The 18,840-nt window shown below is 46.4% G+C and overlaps 1 protein-coding gene across 1 annotated transcript in view; it reads left to right on the top strand.

Annotated features, from left to right (window-relative positions):
* Positions 1-18,840, top strand: part of LOC8033031 (importin-4) — an 81,188-nt gene that overhangs the window by 18,134 nt on the left and 44,214 nt on the right. Inside the window, exons 10-20 of the mRNA XM_042286908.1 lie at positions 1,455-1,538; positions 3,044-3,190; positions 6,158-6,211; positions 6,279-6,388; positions 7,049-7,157; positions 9,061-9,208; positions 9,295-9,405; positions 10,622-10,738; positions 11,849-11,972; positions 12,403-12,514; positions 16,192-16,310. Of these exons, the coding sequence (XP_042142842.1) occupies positions 1,455-1,538; positions 3,044-3,190; positions 6,158-6,211; positions 6,279-6,388; positions 7,049-7,157; positions 9,061-9,208; positions 9,295-9,405; positions 10,622-10,738; positions 11,849-11,972; positions 12,403-12,514; positions 16,192-16,310 (1,235 nt within the window). The remainder of the gene's footprint in view (positions 1-1,454; positions 1,539-3,043; positions 3,191-6,157; positions 6,212-6,278; positions 6,389-7,048; positions 7,158-9,060; positions 9,209-9,294; positions 9,406-10,621; positions 10,739-11,848; positions 11,973-12,402; positions 12,515-16,191; positions 16,311-18,840) is intronic.

Below are 18,840 nucleotides of genomic sequence, written 5' to 3'. Positions count from 1 at the left end.
CGTTTCCAGCACGATTTCTGACAACTGCACTCATTCACGTCGAGCAGTGATCAAGTTTTTCTCAGCTCTTGCTCCACTCGTGAAGTCGAAACGGGCGTCACACTGAGCCCGCCGCGTTGCCATCAGTTCCATCAAAACGTCCGACAGGAACGAATCTGTTAAGATCCAAGAACTAAAACACGCGCTAGAGACTAGTGCGTTAAAACTTCAAAATCTTTGAGCTGGTTGAGCTATACTAAGCGGACTCCGATCGTGTCATCGCTCGCTCGCTAGCCGCTATGGATTCGAACGGATTGGGATTCAACTAGATAATTTGAGGAATCCAGCTGAGAGGCCGAGAGGCTTACCAAGGCATGCATTTCCAACAGAAGACCGAAAATGCGCTGCGTGCAGCTCAGGAGCGCGGACTCGGGGGCGCCAAGGGGCAGCTTTTGGACGTAGCAACCGGGAAATCAGACATAACAGATGGGAAACTAGTACATGTATCTCTATGGGAGTTAAACGGGACCAGCGCTCGTAAACGTAACAGCCGGGAAAACGTATCAACCGGGAACATATCAACAAGGTTCTACTGTATTTAAGCTGTAACATCACTTTTGTTTATAATATCTATGCAGACTGAAATTGCATTGAAGTTGATGCTAAAATCACACTTTCTCAAAAACACATATTTTGAACTCTGCAAATTTTTAGAAGGGATATGTCAGCATCTAGGTCATCTAAAAATATAAAAAAATTTTTACAATATGTGCGAAGTATAGAATATTGGGGGCAGATTTTTCAATACACACTAGGTGTAGGAATATTTTAAACTGAACTATTGTTTTATTGCTTGGTAGCCACACATCGAACACTGAACACCAGTGTGTTGTAAAGTTACTATAGTCGGTGACTGGTCAAGAACGAAGTGGAAGCCCCTCCCACCTCTTCCCACTTTAGTAGTGCGAACACAGAAGAGGAAATGACCTCCTCTCCATCGTTCGCTCCACCGAAGCAGAAAGGTGTGGGACGAGCGTCCACTTCGTTCTTGAGCTGTCACCGACTAAATGGTTCAATCTAAAAAAATGCTTCCGAGAATGCATTATTCATGTTTTGTAGTATCTAACCATATGTTTGATTTTAAAAAAAAATGTTTTTACCCTTTTGCTTTTGGAAACAAAGGTGGGTAGTTATAATTATCCTGAGAACTAACCCACTGACTAGCAAAAATTCCCAGATATTTGAGATTGGCACTAAAATCTGAACGAGCCTGTGCTACTTCGATGGGTTTTGTCCAAAAAAAAATAAGGGAGAAAGCTCCAAGACACTTGTTCCCTTAAACTGTATGCTGGGTACGGCTAGCAAACTGTTAGCCTAGTGTGTTGTTTCAAGCGATACCCGTTCTCTTCGGCTCCGCTGTTGGTTGTGCTGGGTTCTGGGTCGATTCTGGGTCAAACGAGTGGTTGGCATTGCAGGTTGCGAGTGACACGAAGCGGGACAGTGCCCTGCGTGTGCGCTGCCTGTGCCTCATCAGTTGGATGGTGAATGTGAAGAAGAAGGTGAGGGGGGGGGGGGAGAGACTCTGGGGGCGGGGGAAATGGACACGGGTCACTCGAGCTTTGGTTTTGTTTCTGTCATACGTTTGGGACACTTTCGGGAAGATAGTTGTGAGGGCGTACGAATGCGAGGAGACAGGCCGCTGTTTGGGAGTTTTAAAAAGCAAATGTACCGGGTGTTTCAGGGAAGACTTTAGAAACTCCTACCAGTAGAATGATTGAGAAGGAAAAAGAAAATCTTTTCAGGAACAAATTGTTAGCCCCGGCAGACATCAGGTGTTGCAAAAAAAAAACACACTTAGTCAGGTAATTAACTAAACCTTGCTAGTTATCTTTTCAATTTTAATTAGTAAAAGTACAGATATGGTTCCAATTAGAAACTTGCTGAGTGTCATCAGAAACCTCTAAATCAGTCGATTTTAGGAAGATTTAAAGTGCGTGTGAAGCAGTGGGGGGGGGCACTAAAATTTCTGCTCGTTCAGCGAGTACAAGGCTGGCATTGTGAAAATGCAGATAATATTGTTATCGTCCGCAATTTCGCATTGCCAGGGATTTTTTTTTTTTTTTTCATCCACCCTTTTGGTAGGAATTTTTTAAAGTCTTCGCTCAAACACCCGGTATACCCTATTGAGAGAAAATATAGAAGCAAGTGGTAGGTGGCACCCGGGCAAGGCATTAATAATTCCACACCGAATATGAGCTCTCCTCAATTTAGAGGCCCTATCTTCAACTCGTGAAAGTTGCAGAAATTGAACCACTGTTTTGTGTGAGAGGCATCTGAATGAGCCATTGAATAGGTCTAGTATCTAACAAACTGACGACTTCGTAGCTTAGATGATGAGCCCGTAAGTTGGACGAGACGTTTCAAGGGTGGAGTAGTTAACTCCTTGCCTGGTGTTTCATTTGCCTTTTCTAAGGCGTATAAATTATGCTATAGGAATGCTGCAACAGCAATTTGTTCTAAGAGTGTTCTTGGCTCATTAGAGTTCACTGTTGTTAACATTGTTGAAATAAAATGCTAATACTTTTAGTTTGTTTGCGAAAAACCACTTTGGGGAGATTTCTTCTATTCAAAAGTGGAGGGAAGCAAAAAAAGGCTACAGCTTTATGCATAGCGTACATCATCAAACTCACATTTTTGGAAGCTTCTCCCGCTTGCGCCGGAGTACAACAAGGAAGCCGCAGCGCGGGAACGGCCCCGCTGTACGAGATATTACTCTGGTATTTTTCGCTCCCAAGTTAAGCCAATGACTATCGGCACCTGGCTCTATCAAAGCCCACAAAAGCTCAGAGCTGAAGCTGACTACTGAGGTTAAAGGTGGAAAAAGCTGATAGCAAACATCACGCAAACAAAATGAGTACGGCAGCAGCAGCTTCTCTGTCCTGGACGTGACCCGTTGCAGAGGTCTTCGCTCTATCTTGGCTCTTTTGGTGTCTGTCCAAGTGGTCCTCTCACACCTCTCACACCTATATATACTATAGCATATGCTTGTTGCTGATCCGCGCAGACGATCGTGAAGCACAAGCTGATCCCCGAGCTGTTGGACATCCTGTTTCCAATCATGGCGGAAGTGACCGACAACGACCTGGACGCAGACGAGGATGACGACGAAGACGACGACCTGTCGCAGACGCCTTCGGCCAGTGCAGCGCAGGCAAGTCTGCTCGTCGTTCAGACAACCTTGGTCCTTCCTGGGCCTGCTTCTTGTTATTTGTTTAATCTCGGACGCTGAATGAGGGGATGAAGTGGCATTAATTTTGTGAAAATGTACAGTGTGTTCTGCAGCTAAATGTAATTAAAGTTCAGCATTTTCGGCTCTTATTTTTTTAAAAATTCGGCATACTTTTTTTTTGTTTTTATTTTGAACGGTTGTTTTTGGCGTTTTTTCGGCGTATAAACGCTCGTAAGGGTTTCACTTTTTTTTTCCCTTCAAATTTTGGTGCTAATTTAGGTGCAGCCCGTACACGGATAAAAGCAAAGTAGTTATTGAATGTGCATAGAAAAACGGACATACTTGCAATCGCACGCAGTGGTCTTTGCGCCTTTGTTTCGGTCTCGGATCGTTGTAACCTGCGGCATCCTCGGCGTTTGGTTCTGACTGGTGTCATCAGTGAGTTGCTCTTTTGAGCCATCCAGTTAGCACCGTTTCAGGGTTCGCTTTAACCATTTATTTCGTAGACTTTCACCTCAACGCCCGTTTCGATTACGGCGTCAAGCCGCTGCAGCGTGCAAGTGAGCCTGCTCTGGACCCTAGGCTTTGTCCAGCACCGTGCGCAGGTCTTGTCGACGCTTAATTCGCGACCCGTTTCATGTGTGCTGCACTCCAAGGCATAAATGACAGCTTAAAAAAAAAAAAAAAAAAATTGGGGTGTGTGTGTGTTTATACAGTCTAGAACTTGGTCTGCCTCAACGGGCGACGAGTCTCCCAGCTGTAGATGAGAAATTTAGCCAGTGCAGTACAACCGCTAGCCTGGGGTCTTTAACATGCATCACGCAGTAGTGATACACGACCGCACGCCGGTACGATGCTCATCCAGATTGAAATGTGACAGTTCGAAAGTACTTGCCCGCTGCGTGTGTGGGCCTGCATAAACCAAACTAGCAAGACGAAACATTCGCGAAGCTTAACGGTGCTGGTTGGAAACCTGACTGTCTAATTTCACAGCAGCTGTTGTCACATGGCCAGAAGGCGACCGTGGATAATATGAAAACCATCAAAAGGACAGCTTTCCGAAGTTTTACCCCTGTAATCTTTCTTTTTTGCGCTTCATAACACGGCGAAAAGTTCGAGCAGAGGTGCGTGCACGGCGGGGTGAAGATGATGCAGACGCAAGGCGTGCACAACAGTGCGGAAGCGGTTGGCGCCCCTCGGAGAAAGGGGGGTGCGGCTAATACAAAAATAATTCTTAAAATCTTTTTTATATATATATATTTTTGGTGTACTGTATTTACTCGCATAATGAACACATTTTTTTCCCCGGAGAATGGACACATATTTGGGGCGGGCGTTCATTACGCCGGGGTAAAATTTTTGCATTTGTAATTTTATCGCTCTTTAATCGGTTTAAACCGACAATGCTTAAAAGAGGTACTGCGGTGATTTTTGAGCTACCCTAACTAACTGTATTTTCGATATTGCCGGCCTTTACTCCTTCCGGTATGCTATTTAGTATAGCGAAATTCGGAATAGTTATGAAATCAGCAGATGAAAATAACGCCAAAGCCAAGATTGATATATACCCGCGCTTTTCAATGCCATGACGTCGGGGGAAGGCAGGCTTGTGGGTCGAGCGGGCAGTCTGATAATGGACTGCCGAGCATTTGTTTCGTGCTGCTGGGCAGGAGCTGGAACAACCTTCTAAAGCGTTCATTTGACCCCATGAAACTGTTTGTAATCAGTTGGGAACAAAGTCTACAGCCCAAAGACGTCATGGGAAGGCCCCTGCCTTCCCATGACGTCACTTTTTCATTGTTGCCAGTAGAGACTTTCACTTTGAATGAGGACCAAAATTGTAAATTCAGTAACTTTGCAAAAAAAAATCATTTTGGCCAAATATTTGAGTTGCTATTTCAGCGATGTTTGTTGGTGTGTTTTGGCAATTTTTAGGCATATCGGGGACTTTGAAGGAACTGCTGGGGTACTTCCTTAGCCTTAAATATAACGCTAAGCGTCAGCCGGATAGACTGCCTGCGCCACCTAGTGGCGCAGTCTGGCAGCTCACGTCGGTGTTCTTTTTTAGTGTTAATGCTCCCAGTACGGACGCGATGACTGATGTTTGCTTAGGTAATTAATTTTATAAAATGTTGCCTTTTGACTTTTATTTTGTTGGGTTTGCAGTGAGTTTGCTTTTTTGAGAAACTGCTATGTCCATCAATATAGAAAGCCTTGCACGTCATCCATCAATATAGAAAGCCTGACTAACTTGCACGTCATGTGTGGTCGATAAGGCGCTTGACAACAATACAGTAATTTATGGTTCGTACGTAGGAGAAAAACTAGGAGGTCAAGCAACTTGTATTGGGAAATGGTAATGGTCTCGGGGAGAAACGCTTTATTCTCTGCAACACCATTATTGTCGTCGTTGGGCGGCGGTGATATGTTTTGGCCACCGCTCGCATATTATATTTGTCAGATGAGCGCACTGTACAGTTAGCTCTTGTTAACATGAGCACCATTCACCTAATGCTCTTGTTTTCTGAAGACATTGTATCTTTCAGTCTCTAAGTCACAGTTCTATGTTTTTACGGTCAGGGCAGTGAAATCACATTGATAAGCTCGCACACATATATTATGATTACAATATATGGGGCAGTGTGAGCCAGTTTCAATTTTCTTGCCAGTGAATCGAATAAGAAATATAACCCCCGCAGCAAGTTTGCACAGTTAAGGTTCTTCATACTTATAATGATAAACACATGCAAGTCACACCGTTTTATAAGGCACACTGGCAGAAACTCGGGGAAAGAATTCGCGACCTAAACACCGGCGAAAATGCAGTAAGTAGTTTCGGCCTGCGTCCCGAGGCACTCCCGTTAATTGTGGGTCTTAAGGCGAAGTCAGCACGAAGGACAGTTTTGTTGCACCTTGACAGACTTTTCTAACCCGGCGACGTCTTTGCAGCTCGTCGACACAATGGCCCTGCACCTTCCACCAGAGAAGCTGATTCCCCCATTGGTAAGAATGTGCTCGAATCGACGTCAGTGTCGACTAACCGGGGATGCTTTTGTCCGACGACGCCCAGTCTCAACACGTGGAGAAGTACTTGACGAGCGACAACCCGCTGCACAAGAAGGCGGCCTACCTGGCCATGGCGGTCATCGCGGAGGGCTGCTCGGAGGCCATCCGAGAAAAGTGAGACGCTTTTTTACGGTGACAGCTGTTTTGGGCTTTTCCCACTGCTGGAAATGACGTCCGTTGTTGATGTTACAGTACTAGTTGATGTTGTAGTTGGCGATGTAGGGGATTTGTCGTCGGTGTTGCCGAATCCTCGAAAAGATTGCCCACAGCCCGCGGGAACTGAACCTGGGTCCGCCGCATGCGAAACGGAGGATTTTCCGCTGAGCTATGCCATGGCGTTAACAAATTGCTTTAAATTTGGGAATTTTTTGTACCCAACACCCATTGCATGCACCCTCTAAAAAAAAAAAAAAAAATGCAATTACAGTCAAGGCCAAGAGCTCGTGCCGAGGGACGCGCTTTCACGAGCTCCGGAACAAAAAAAACAAACAAAAGCATTCGTAACAAAATGGTCAGACGTCTTATTTTGCTCCGAGCGTTTTTGTTAATGCACCCCACGGTGCGTGAATGCGACGTCGACGCTGAACAACTCCGCCGTGACTCGTCGCAGCCATCGCATCGCTGTGATTAACTCGGGACCACTCGATTTTCATCTCGGCCTCTTGGATTTTTCTTTTCATTTTCGCCGACACGCCTGCATGTCGGGGAGAGGAGTTAGTCGGAGCAGACTTGTCCGAGTGTTTGCAGTGTTCACTCACACCAGGATTTTTCTAGGTACCTGCAGACTTTTCTGCAAGTCATCTGCCAGGGAATTGGTCATGAGAATCCGCACGTGAAGAACGCTGCCCTCTTTGCCCTGGGAGAGTTTGCCGACTATTTGCAGGTGCGTTTTGGCGCCTCTCTTCGTGACGCCGAAGTTCTTGAAGGGGGCCGGCTTGTTAATGGGGACACCACTCCGTTTCGCCTCACGGTGCACCGCGACAAATGTCACGAGCCACGTCGGCCGATTCAGAGCTCCACGTGTGCCCCGTGGCTTCGAGCTCTGGGCCTCACTCCGCCTAACCTCCGGTTGCTCGTGGTGTCTGTCGCGGTAGATTGCAAGGCGAAACGGAGTGTAGTGCTCGCAACTTGTACGTTTAGAAGGTCCTGCTGGTTAGTACGTACGTTTAGAAGGTCCTGTCGCTTGTGGTTTTGGTCATGAAGGTAATCCTTTCACCGCTCACCGTGAAGCAATTAGAGCCTAATTATGAAATCTTTGCGACTTGGACATCTTTGGCATGCCTCTGGGCTGCACAATTTCAAGAGGAGCTAATGTCATAGAGCTATCAGGATTGAAGGGCACATCGTGGCAGCTTTGTTTTATAAAGCAGCTGAACATAGTTAAGCCTGAAGCGACGGATGCAACATAATGGAACTCAACGCTTCAGGCTTGATACAGCAGCTATGATGGCAGCTTTGTGTTAAAGCAGATATTGCTGGTTCAACACAGCGAGTCTATGGTGTCTCATTCACCATGGAAGTTCCGTATCGGACCTTGAGACATTGGATATAGCGTAGCAAGCTCTACTTGATACACCTGGTAGTATAACGGGCCTCGTGCACCAGATCTAATGGCGACGATGATTTGACGAGGAACCTCCTGGCTCGTCAAATCATCTTACTAAATCTTTCAACGAGCTGCTGGCTGCCACTCTTAGGCTTCCAGGTGGTTCTTCCTATGGTCCCTGACACGATTAGAACGTTATGGCAAATTCCACGGGTCGTTTTGGAGTGCGCTGGGTTCGACTTTCCCGGAGCCTGCCTATTTCACTGGGTGATCGGGATCGAGAGGAAAAAGTTCCACTCATCGTTTTGGATCAGCTCCCTCCAGATCTCAATCCGAATCCAAGAAAAGTTGCTCCGCCGATTTCAGCGTCTATTAGACCGAAAGCCAGCCTGGTCGGCCCTCGGCGCGCACACGTGACTTTCTTTCTCGTTGGGCATCTCGCAATCTCACCTCGGAAGAATTCGTAACGGCTGTTTGCGAAGTCGTCATCAAGTTGTTCGAGCAGCTTCTCCAGTGGAAGCGGCTTGAGAAGCAGCGAGGACGAGGATTGCTTGCATGTCTCACATGAATTCGACCGCCTCTTCGGACCTCAGCAGAAGTGGCCGAAAATCGAGACGTAGTTGGGCACCGTTCATGAGTATTCAAATGAAGAGGTGGGTGGGCTATGCTGATGCACGTCGCTTATCTACGCGTATCTTCACATTATGATTAACTTCGCTCGTTCGTTGGGCATGAGTTATTAACGCCACGATTGCGAAAACATATGCTTTGAGATCTGGGACTGTGGGAAGGGGATTCCGGGGAAGATGATTCTCGGGAAGGTGAACGACGGGAAGACATCCGCCGATCCCAGAAGAGTGGTCACGTTGCACTGGGGTACGGAGGCGGAGCAACTTCGTTCGGATTGCGTGCTCCATCTGGGATCTGGTCTACTGATCCCGGCGTGTTCCAAAACAGCCGGTGGAATTTGCCATCAGGGAGGCCCATCAGTTGTCCCACCTCCAGCGCGAGCTTTGTATGTCATCTCTCGAGTCTTCAGCGGGCAGGCATAGCCAAGGCACGGCAGACGGCAACGAGTATGTGCTGAAGTCCGAGCATCCAGAACAGATGCTCTACCGTTCTCGCCCTGTCAGCTACTGTACCAGCTCCAACCGTTTTATGACAGTTGAGGATGATGATGATAATTAGAAGTATCCTCGTGGTGCTGAAGATGACAAATAGCCCCGGTGGTACCTTGCAGCCGGACATCAACAAGTTTGCCGGCGACGTGATGCCCATCCTCCTGGTCCAGCTGACCCAGATGGCCCAGCAGATGGGCCAACTCGGCAAGAACGTGCCCAACCTCTCGAAGACGTTCTATGCCCTCGAGACCTTCTGCGAGAACTTGGGTAGGCCTGGTTTCGTTTCTTTCGGTGTCCGGACGACGTGCTCCGGGAGGGAAGACAGACGTCGAGACCCCGACGATGTCTTGCAGAGGAAGGACTAGTCCCGTACCTGCCCACGCTGATGGAGCAGATCCTGCTGTTCCTTACACTGCCGTCGCACAGGGCCAAGGAACTAGCCATCAGCTGCGTCGGGGCCGCAGGTGAGGCCGAATTCAACCTCTTCGTGCCGACGTCTTTGTCAATGCCAGTATCAGTCGTATACAGATTTGCTGGATTCAATTATGTCAAGCTTTTCTTTCTGGCTGCTTATGACCTTGTCACTTGGATTGTTTGACACAGCGTTGGTAGGGGTCTGTTGGCGTTAGTGAAGCTGGGTACGGTTGCGGTCGCTTAGCATCGGTCGTTTACCATCAGTCGCTTACAACCTGATTTTCTGGAGTTGCATTTGGTGAAATATAGCTGACACTTTTAGATTTATTGTTGCCCAGAATACAATCTTGATTAGCATATCTTGTTAGTTTGGGCCGCCTGCAGAAACTTATGTTTTCTGTGGTCTATTAGTTTATTTATTTACAATACTGCAGACTTTTTGATCTATGCAGAAGAGGGGAAAAAAAGAACACAGGATAAATACACAACAAACACGTCATACAGTTTAAGCATGCTAAGAAGTTTGGAGTTTCCAGCGCATGCTTTTACATCCATCATTTAACGAAAGAATCATTCAACTGGGTTGCAAATAGCTCAAGGCTGGGACAACTGACAATCTCTTCGGGCAGGACGTTCTACTTCATTATTGTTCTACAAAAAAATTAATATTTGGAAGCATCATTCTTGTATTGATACGGGCTTTAGTTGCTTTAGTGTTGCTCATCCCTTGAGGGCGGGATGCTGAAGGTAAAATATATGTTTTGGGATCAATTTTTGTCACCCTGTTCGCTATAATGTATAATTTTTTGAGTCTGGAAAGTTTTCTTTCGTTTTCTAGATGATCGGACCGCACCTCACTTCTCATTGCGGTAACGGATTTCGTATGCCTATATATTCAAAGAAAAAAAATTGTAATGCAAGGTCCTCTGTTGTTTCTATTTGTGTGACCTGGTGTTTCCTGTAGATATCCTACAGGCAACTCGCATATTCGAATATCGGATGCACATAAGATTCACATGCAGTTAATCATACATCTCTATTTGCATATCTAAGATGCCTTCTAAAGAATGCTAGTCTTTGATGCACCCTTGCACGTACATAATCCATGTGACTATAACATGGTTATAATTTGATATGGCTTTGTACACATATAACGCACGTGACTATAACTTGCACATATATTTATCCACGTGGCATATATAATGCGTGCAACATGTAACGGTCTTGGGAATCTCCGAGGTGACCGAGCATCTCTGCTCCAAACAGCCAACGCCACAAAGGAAGCGATGCTGCCGTACTTCCCGCGGATCATCGAACATCTCAAGGGGTACCTGACGGAGCATCAGTCGGAACAGGACTCCATCCTCAGGACACAGGCTTTGGGCAAGTGAATTTTCTTGCAGTTGTCTGGGGTTCTCAAGCTTCGCAATCTCGAGGAACTACCGTAAAATACCAGGGAAGCGCCCACTCAAAATTTAAAGATAATCATGAAAAAATGGGGGATGGGCACTTGCCCGGTTATCAATTTTACATATAAATGTACCGTGCATATTTTTTTATATCTTAGAAATTTTTATATGGGCGCTTAATGTGGAATGGGCGGATGCGCAGTATTCTACGGTAGGTACTCTCCGTCTCGATTGAAAGCCAAGGAACCCGGTCTCATCATGGTTACAACACAGCAGTACAGGAACCAACAGACCATGTAGACAATAATGGACATACCAGGGGAGTGTTTGGCCCAAAGCTATTGATTGAAGGGAAGCTGAAGCGGTCTTGTATTTGAGGAAACACACTTTAATTACCTTCATTTGACCCCCAAAATCTCAAATATCGAAATTATTTTTTAATTTGGTGCATAGAGGCTGCAGAAAATCATTTTTGAAGTACCGCTTAAGGCCCTCCTTCTGGGAGCATGACATCACAAAAGGAGTTTTCGGGATCTACGCTCCCGCGCCTCATGAGCGCTTGTCAAAGCTATGCACGCGCACCCCTGCTATTTTTAAGAAGGGCAGAAAACGACGTCACGACTGGTGCCAGTGTGGGGGAATATACCTGGCAAGCTTGCGATTGCACGCGTGGCCCTCGAGCGACACGCACTCGGCGGCCGAAAGATCCTCTTATGACGTCACGGCTGGTTGGAGGTTTTTCGCGTTTTCTCGCATTCAGTTACATCTTCGGGGGAAACAATTGTCATATTCAGATTCACGGGATAAAACTACTCTAGAATCAACCTCTATCTCATTTTTGTTTAGAGTGTTTCAGCTCCCCTTTAATGGATGGCTCAGATATGGTAATATAACCCTTAAAATGGAGAAACCTTTTGCTTCAAGGTAGGGGTGGGCAAAAAAATTTGGGACTTTGGGGGATTCCCCAGGGGTACTCGAGGAGTTTATGGGCTGAGGACCCATGGTTTAGATGTCCATTGACTGTGGAAAAGAGAGAAGAAAGCTTGCAAAAGGTTCGAGCTTTGCCTACCTGGGCCATTTACAGATACGCTGGGCTGCCTCGCCAAGACAATAGGGGAAGTGCACTTCCGGCCCATGGCCCCAGAGTGCGCCCAGCTGGGTCTACGACTCTTGGAAGCGGTGGACGACCCCGACTTGCGCCGTAGCACGTGAGTGACCTCTCCACACTCGTCGTAGTTTACGATGGAAAAGTTGTGCCTTTTTCTCGCATTCTAAGGGACGCGGCTAGAATTTCCCATTCATGCATGGCGCACGTGGCATATCACGTGACTTGACGTCACGTAACTCGCGGTGCGAAGTGGCGTTACCTACCATCACGGTGTCAACAGCGTTATTGGATCTAAGTAACCCCATTGCTTGATGTAATTAATGAAAGCATGCCAATATTCAAACGTCATGACAACCCGCCATTTCGCTTACATTGCAGTTCCGCATGAGATGGTTTGATCGATCGATCAAAGAAGAGCCGCCAATCTTTTGAACCTGCCGGTCTTCATCCAATTCCCAGTTTTCGTTTCGTTTTTTCTTTGTAACATTTCCAATGTTCTTTGTTGTAACTGTAAGTTGGCAACCCTTCAGGTATGGCCTGTTTGCCTCCCTGTCCCTGGTGCTCAAGGCAGACATGTCGCCGTACATGGGGCCACTTCTCGAACACATGTTCACGTCGCTTCAGTCAACCGAAGGAGTCGTGGTAAGTCGGCCAGCGCCTCCTTGTTTTTTAATCTAGAGTCACCAAATGTCCTCAGAGTAGCGCAACTTCCCAGGCTTCATTTCAGAACCACGTTGTGGTCTTGAAATCAACGGTTACAATACGGCGACTGTTCAGTCAAATCAAACTGGAGCTGGCAGATAGGGCAGCATTGCTGTTTCGCAGAAAGATTCTGGGCTTCTTGGCGTAGAAAACACTAGCAAAAACCAGCGTGGTTACCACCCTCCGGACTATCGTAATGTACCGGCTGTTCAGAGCTCCCATTTTTGTCTTCTCCCGGCATCAGCATGGCCATGAGGTTTTTTTGTTTTTTTTAAACTCTACTTTAAAACTTTATTTATAATCTAGCAGATGTTGTTTGGAGCTCTCGCTATAAATTTCCCTCTTTCTGATGGGTCCATTGAGTAGTTGTTCACTGCATAGTACTGTTGGAAACATTCAGGGAAGTGGAAAATAACAAACAGCATCTGGAGACCGAGTGGACGTTCAGTTCAATTGTTATGCAAATAGCTGATTCGCACAATGATTGAATTGATTTGCGTGACGACCTCCGCCTCAATGCTGAGGTTGGCTAAAGCTGACCTCCACCTTGAGGTGAGCCTCTCCTCACATTTGCAGATGTTACTTTTTTTTTTTTGGTGAAAACATTAGCTTCTTTGGTGAAAATTCAAATAGTAGCAGAACCTGAAGGGGGTAATGTCACCATCCGCTGGAGAGCACACTAAACGGGCCGTGAAACGTGTGCGAGACTCGTGGTCGGGGTTTTCGGTTCGTAATGAACGGCATGAGCCACCCTTGTGTTAGTAACCAAAAGTTAACCAGATAGAAAGTTTGATTGGCTTGCCCGGAAAACATTAGCCAACCCGAAAGTTTGATTGGATCACTTCTCGTGGTCGGGCAGACAATACAGAACATGGTACCATGGTGCCCGGGATGCCTATCCGACCGGTGCGTTTAGCATTCCATGCGGAGTGCAAGTTCGTCTGCTTTTTGCGCATGGGTTGCGATGATGTCGATATGTTATACTCTTATTGGCTGATTGAAAATAAAAAAAAAAATTGGGTAGACCTCCACGCATCTAGCATCAAGGTATGCGCCCACTGTCCTTTCAATCAAAGCCAATCGGAGCTCTGTGTAGTTCGGACGTCACCGCAACTCTTGCTCAAGAAGCAGACGACTCGCCTTCCGCATTCCGCCTATGCATCAAAAGCGTTCCCGAAATGGCAAGAAACAAATAAACACTTGGGCAACCCGTAAGGTGAAAGACGGCGACAGCCAAGGTGCGTCGTCGGAGCTGCTAATGCACGGAGGTAGGAAGCTTCTGGAGGCGACGTGAGGCCACCAGAGGTCAAGGTGGAAGTGTTTTGGTTGGTGCCATGTCAGCTTTCTTTTTCGTCCAATAGCACCCCTTGGTTTTTGGTCGTCGTTGGGGGCGTGTCCCTCCACACTTCTGGCTTCACCTCTGGTGCCTTTGTGTTGCCTCCAGAAGCTTCCTACCTCCATGCGCTAAGCTGTCGTTCTGGAGCAGATGGACTGGACAAGCGGTAAAGGTGCGAGCGCGCACGACGGAGTCCGCGTAGCCACTTCGTATTAAGCCGAGTAACGCGCTGGACGAAAATTTCGTTGGGTCTTCGAACCAATGGGGGTGTGTTAAGTAGAGGGCATTTCAGCTCTCTGCTGAAGAGGGGAGCGTGTCTTCGTACGTCACTTCGGCACGAATGGTTGTGCATGCCAAATGAAAAGTGCCGAATAGACAAGGACAAGGAAGTAAATGAGACGGTAGTACACTCTCAAATGAAGGTTTATTGAAACAAACACACACTGTTAATACCATCTTTCTGGCTATTCATCTAGAAAAGGAAATTTGTAAATCTGTCAGGTGCGTTGATGAGGCACTAATGCTCTTGCTTGCCCCTTGCTTTCTGATGCGGGATGCGTTGTAAAATTCCAAGGCAGTTTTATCCGCATATCTGGCGAGAATCATTCTTTGTGCTACTTCTGGGTCATGAGGGCACCTATGCCATTGCACTGCTGGTTGCCCAGCGGGGACATTTTGGCTGACCATGTATGTTATCTTGCTACCGTCCATGACCATGCGTGCAATCTCGCTTGCTTGTTATCTTGTTATCAGCAGCCCGCAGAATGTTTTGGCGGAGTGTCGAAAATGGCCTGCATCAATATGGAGCGCGGTCGACTGCGCGGAACCGGAAAGCATCCCACCAACATCTGTCACCGTAAAGCATTTGGCGACTCAGACGCATCCTCCTCCGTTCAAGGACACAAACAGTGTTGCAGCTGTCTGCAGTCGTCCCACCCATTCTCGCAAACTTCCCTGCTTTCTCGCCTCATTTATCCCCACTTAACTCCAATTGGCTTTTCCTGAAAATTCCCACTTGATCATACGATCCGATTCATTTTTATTTGAATTGGCTTTAATTCGGCTGTGCCCTCAAGGCGGTACCGATTGAGGCATTTTTATTTTTCAATCTTTTTAGCAAAGCAAAGCCTTATCAAATGCTTTCTCGCCTTGCTGGGACGACCTTCGGCAGTTTGGTCCTTGTCTGTGGGTGATACTAGACCCACCTAACAAGCTACATCTAGAATATCAGCTCTTCATTTTCTGGTTTTCTTCTGGGCACTGTCATTTTGGTGCTCGGTGCAGGGCAGGTGCCATTGGCGATTGTTACGGTTAGAAAATGTGATTTCACAATCCTTTAGGTATGGGGTTGGAAGGCTCGGGCAGACATTGTCTTGCCTCTGTTGCGAATTGCTTTTACGTTTCTGGAAGACAGAAGAGCATTTCCTGCGATTTTGAACAAAGCTCCAGATAACTGGCAGGTATTTCACATTTTTCTGCCATTTCAGCACAAATGGGAGCTAAATTTTTCCCATCTATTATAGCTTTCAAGAAAACCGACTTTATCACAAATGCTTCTTTATGTCCATGTTTCTTGCAATATCCCCATAAAATAATATGGCACAAATTATGTCTGCGTGTTCTAAACACTAGAAAGTACATCAAAGCCGTTGTTATGATTTTAGCATCGTTCTAAAAAAACATTATCCCCACTAGTTGAAATTTTTTTGCTGATAATTAGGAATGAGTCATTAAAGTCTTTGCCAATGAAAAACTTTTCATCGACGGAGGGTGGGACGAAACGGGTTAATCCCATTTTCCCCCATCTCGCCTTGAAGGAAAACTGGCGGACCAGTTTCAATAAAGTTTATTGTCTCTCTAGTTAACAATTGAAGAAATAGTAGTCTTGCTGCACCCTCTGATTTACGAGGTTTCAACCCTAAAAGAGTATTCAGTGCCAAGTTCTAGATTCTAAGATGCCATGGACAAAACTTTCTGTTTTGACGGAAAGAAGGAATTCTGAGAAAGCGGAAAGAACTTTTCATAAAATGTTTACAAACAGCCTGGGTATAAAAGTTTGAATTGATATAACTATATAAATGTGCACTCCATAAGTGTAGTACTTACAATGCATGTTAAAACTTATGGGACAAAAAAACTTTTTTTAATAACTTTTTTTTTATTAAATTTTTGTGTTTCAAGGACCAAGCTGAAATGTTGTTACCCTGAAACGTAGCTAAGTCAGTGGCTCTAAGCGACTCGATCAGCGAACCGACGTGTGAGGCGTCTTCTTGGCTTGCAGACGAGCGCAGGTGACGGCGGCTTCCCTCTGTTCGACGAGCTCGAGGACAGCGACGACGAGGACGCCGCAATCCATTCCGGAGGCGACGGAGAAGACTCCGACGACGACGAGCTCAAGGGGTGAGGGAGTGTTTCTGCTGAGTCCTGGACAGCAAATTGCCACGTGTATTTGACGAGATCGGCATTTTCAGGAGACCCTTCGCTTTGCGTCAGAACAGTGAAATGTGCGCCTTTTGAAAGGGTCATGAAATAATCTTCCGACTTCGACTAAATGCTGTTCAGAATGTGTCCTTGATGTCTGTGACCCACAAAACTTGCATAAGTTTTTGTCTGCACCTTCTAAGAGTCACAAAAATATTTTTAGGAAAATGAGCAGTGCTCACTCCCATCAACTGGCAATCCCTGGACCTCGTGTCAATTATGCGCTACCAACGTTTATTGTAAGCACGCGCCACAATTGGCAAAGACCAGGACGTGTGCTGCACCCCAGATGTTGGAATTCGACTATTCCTCTCACTGCAGCAATTAAAATTGAGTCCCAACCCAAATGTCTGCTGCGGCATCGATAGCAACCGAGCTTAAGTTGAACACTTGCGCAGTTTTGGTGTCCCATCTACAATCCACACTGAACTGTTGTCACGACGGGTCGATCCTTCCAACTATGTCGACGCGCTGACCCCTTCCGGAGGCTCTGAGAAAGAAAAACGGCAAGAAATAGTCCACTTTAAAGGGTAACTGCAAGGAAAAAGAAGTGTTTTTTTAAACAGCCTAATTGGGACAAGCATCTCACAATACAAATGTTCCGCGAAAAAAATAATTTTTTTTAGCAATATTTACGTCACGGGACGTAATTTAGTCGGAATCAGAACCTCTCCACATTTGAAACTTCCGCTCTTTCAACCCCCGTGGAGAACTACGCCCTGCCCCTCACTCTTGGATTTGCTCTTTCCTTTTGACTTGGCGAGTTGAACGACGCAGCGTCTTGACTTCCGGTAAGATCTGTCAACAACGCATGTTAAACATGGCGCCGGTATTGTAAGCTGCGCGGTTTGCGAGCACATAGCGAAGACGTGACCGGAGAAGTGTGCCTGTGATGTTCCCGGAAGGCTCAAAGTATCAATCCTAACCGTCGTGTGTGCTTTGAAAGCGAAGGGAGTCACAGGGTCCACGAGTGTGCAACCACAAGCCAAGGTTCACGACAGCGCTGCGTTGACATCGGCGATCTCGTTCTGTTTGGTGCAACACGGCGATGCGACAGAGAACTGAAACGTTCATGGTGTGTGTGGTATGGTGCTTGGAAGTAGACACCCACACTAACACGGAGTGCAAATTGGTTGTTGGGTTGAGGTTCAACGGGTTCAGTCCCGTCGTCGTCAGCTGATCCAGTCAAACTGGTCTGGGAGGATGCAGCGAGCGTTTTTATCTTCCTTAGTTCCTAAAAGTGTGGAAGATTCCCGACGCATACCATGAGTAAAAAGCTGCGGGCGTTTTCAACAAAATTATGTCGTTTTAATTGAACAATGGACTCCAAATTGTTGTCCTAAATCTGCCGTTTTATGCCTCGTGTTGTACTGCGTTTGCACAGCGACGTGTTGCGCTCATCGTGCGGTGTGAATAAATTTGGGCAAGATTTCCTACCTGCCCACAGACGCATGAACTGAGACCATTTTTTACATAGTGAACATAGTGTTGTTATTTTGGGAAGAGGCATTGTGCATTTATTACGGTACGATCACTTGAAAGTTGAGAAATTGGGGAGGGCGACGGTGCGGACTCCGTGTTTCGCGCTTTTTGCAAGGTGACTGGGGATGTGCTTTTGCAAGGTACGCGGATTGTACAACCGATTTTGTTATGCCCGTCGTTTGCATCTCTCCAGCAAAACAAATACGATAATCTATGAAGCCGCGATCACAAGCCAAGATTTACGATAACAGTACACATTCATTCAAACAATTTTACGTAAAATGGTTCGGAAGCCGAAAAAAAAAAACGGTCAGCTAACGCAGAATTCGGACGTTTGAAGGCTTTTGCGGACAGCTATTATGTAATAACCTGGCTGTTGCAGGTTTTTTACGTAACAGCTGTTTCTAGTCGCGGACGTTCGATGCACCCGGTGCGAATCTTGACGGCCTCCGGAGCGACATGACGAGAACGTAAGTGGACACAGTTGTCGCTATGCGAATGCCCGATTGCCTCCAGCCAAATAGCATTCCTTTCGGGGCGACATGGCTGCTGGAAGGCTCGCTGTCGGGATCACTCATCTGACATCTCCGAAAAGTCTGCATTTGCACGCGCAAGTGCAAGAAAAAAAAAAAGAAAGAAGAAAAAAAAAAGCACGCTAAGCAAGCAAAGAGGAAAATGAAAAAACAGCGCAATGAAAGCCAAAACCCCGCGTCACTTCCTATTACTAACACCTGCGACAGCTGCTAAACACACACTACTTCACTTCAAAAAGTCTTAATCAAGCACCTGGGTCAGCACGAAACACTGATCACTTCGGCAAAACGATTAGTCGAGGTAGTCGAGACAGGCGGGAGCAGAGATTTCAGGGGCTATGAAAGAATGGAGAAGGTTTTGTTTGTTACGGTATGAATCCTAACGGATGTGCCCGTCTTGTAAACTTTTTGTAAAGAATAATAACTCATCACAT

The sequence above is a fragment of the Ixodes scapularis genome, unplaced genomic scaffold (genome assembly GCF_016920785.2).
Source record: "Ixodes scapularis isolate PalLabHiFi unplaced genomic scaffold, ASM1692078v2 PGA_scaffold8__174_contigs__length_109621045, whole genome shotgun sequence".
Taxonomy (NCBI): domain Eukaryota; kingdom Metazoa; phylum Arthropoda; class Arachnida; order Ixodida; family Ixodidae; genus Ixodes; species Ixodes scapularis.
The sequence above is the reverse complement of the archived record's forward strand: the minus strand, read 5'-3'. Positions and strand labels throughout refer to the sequence as shown.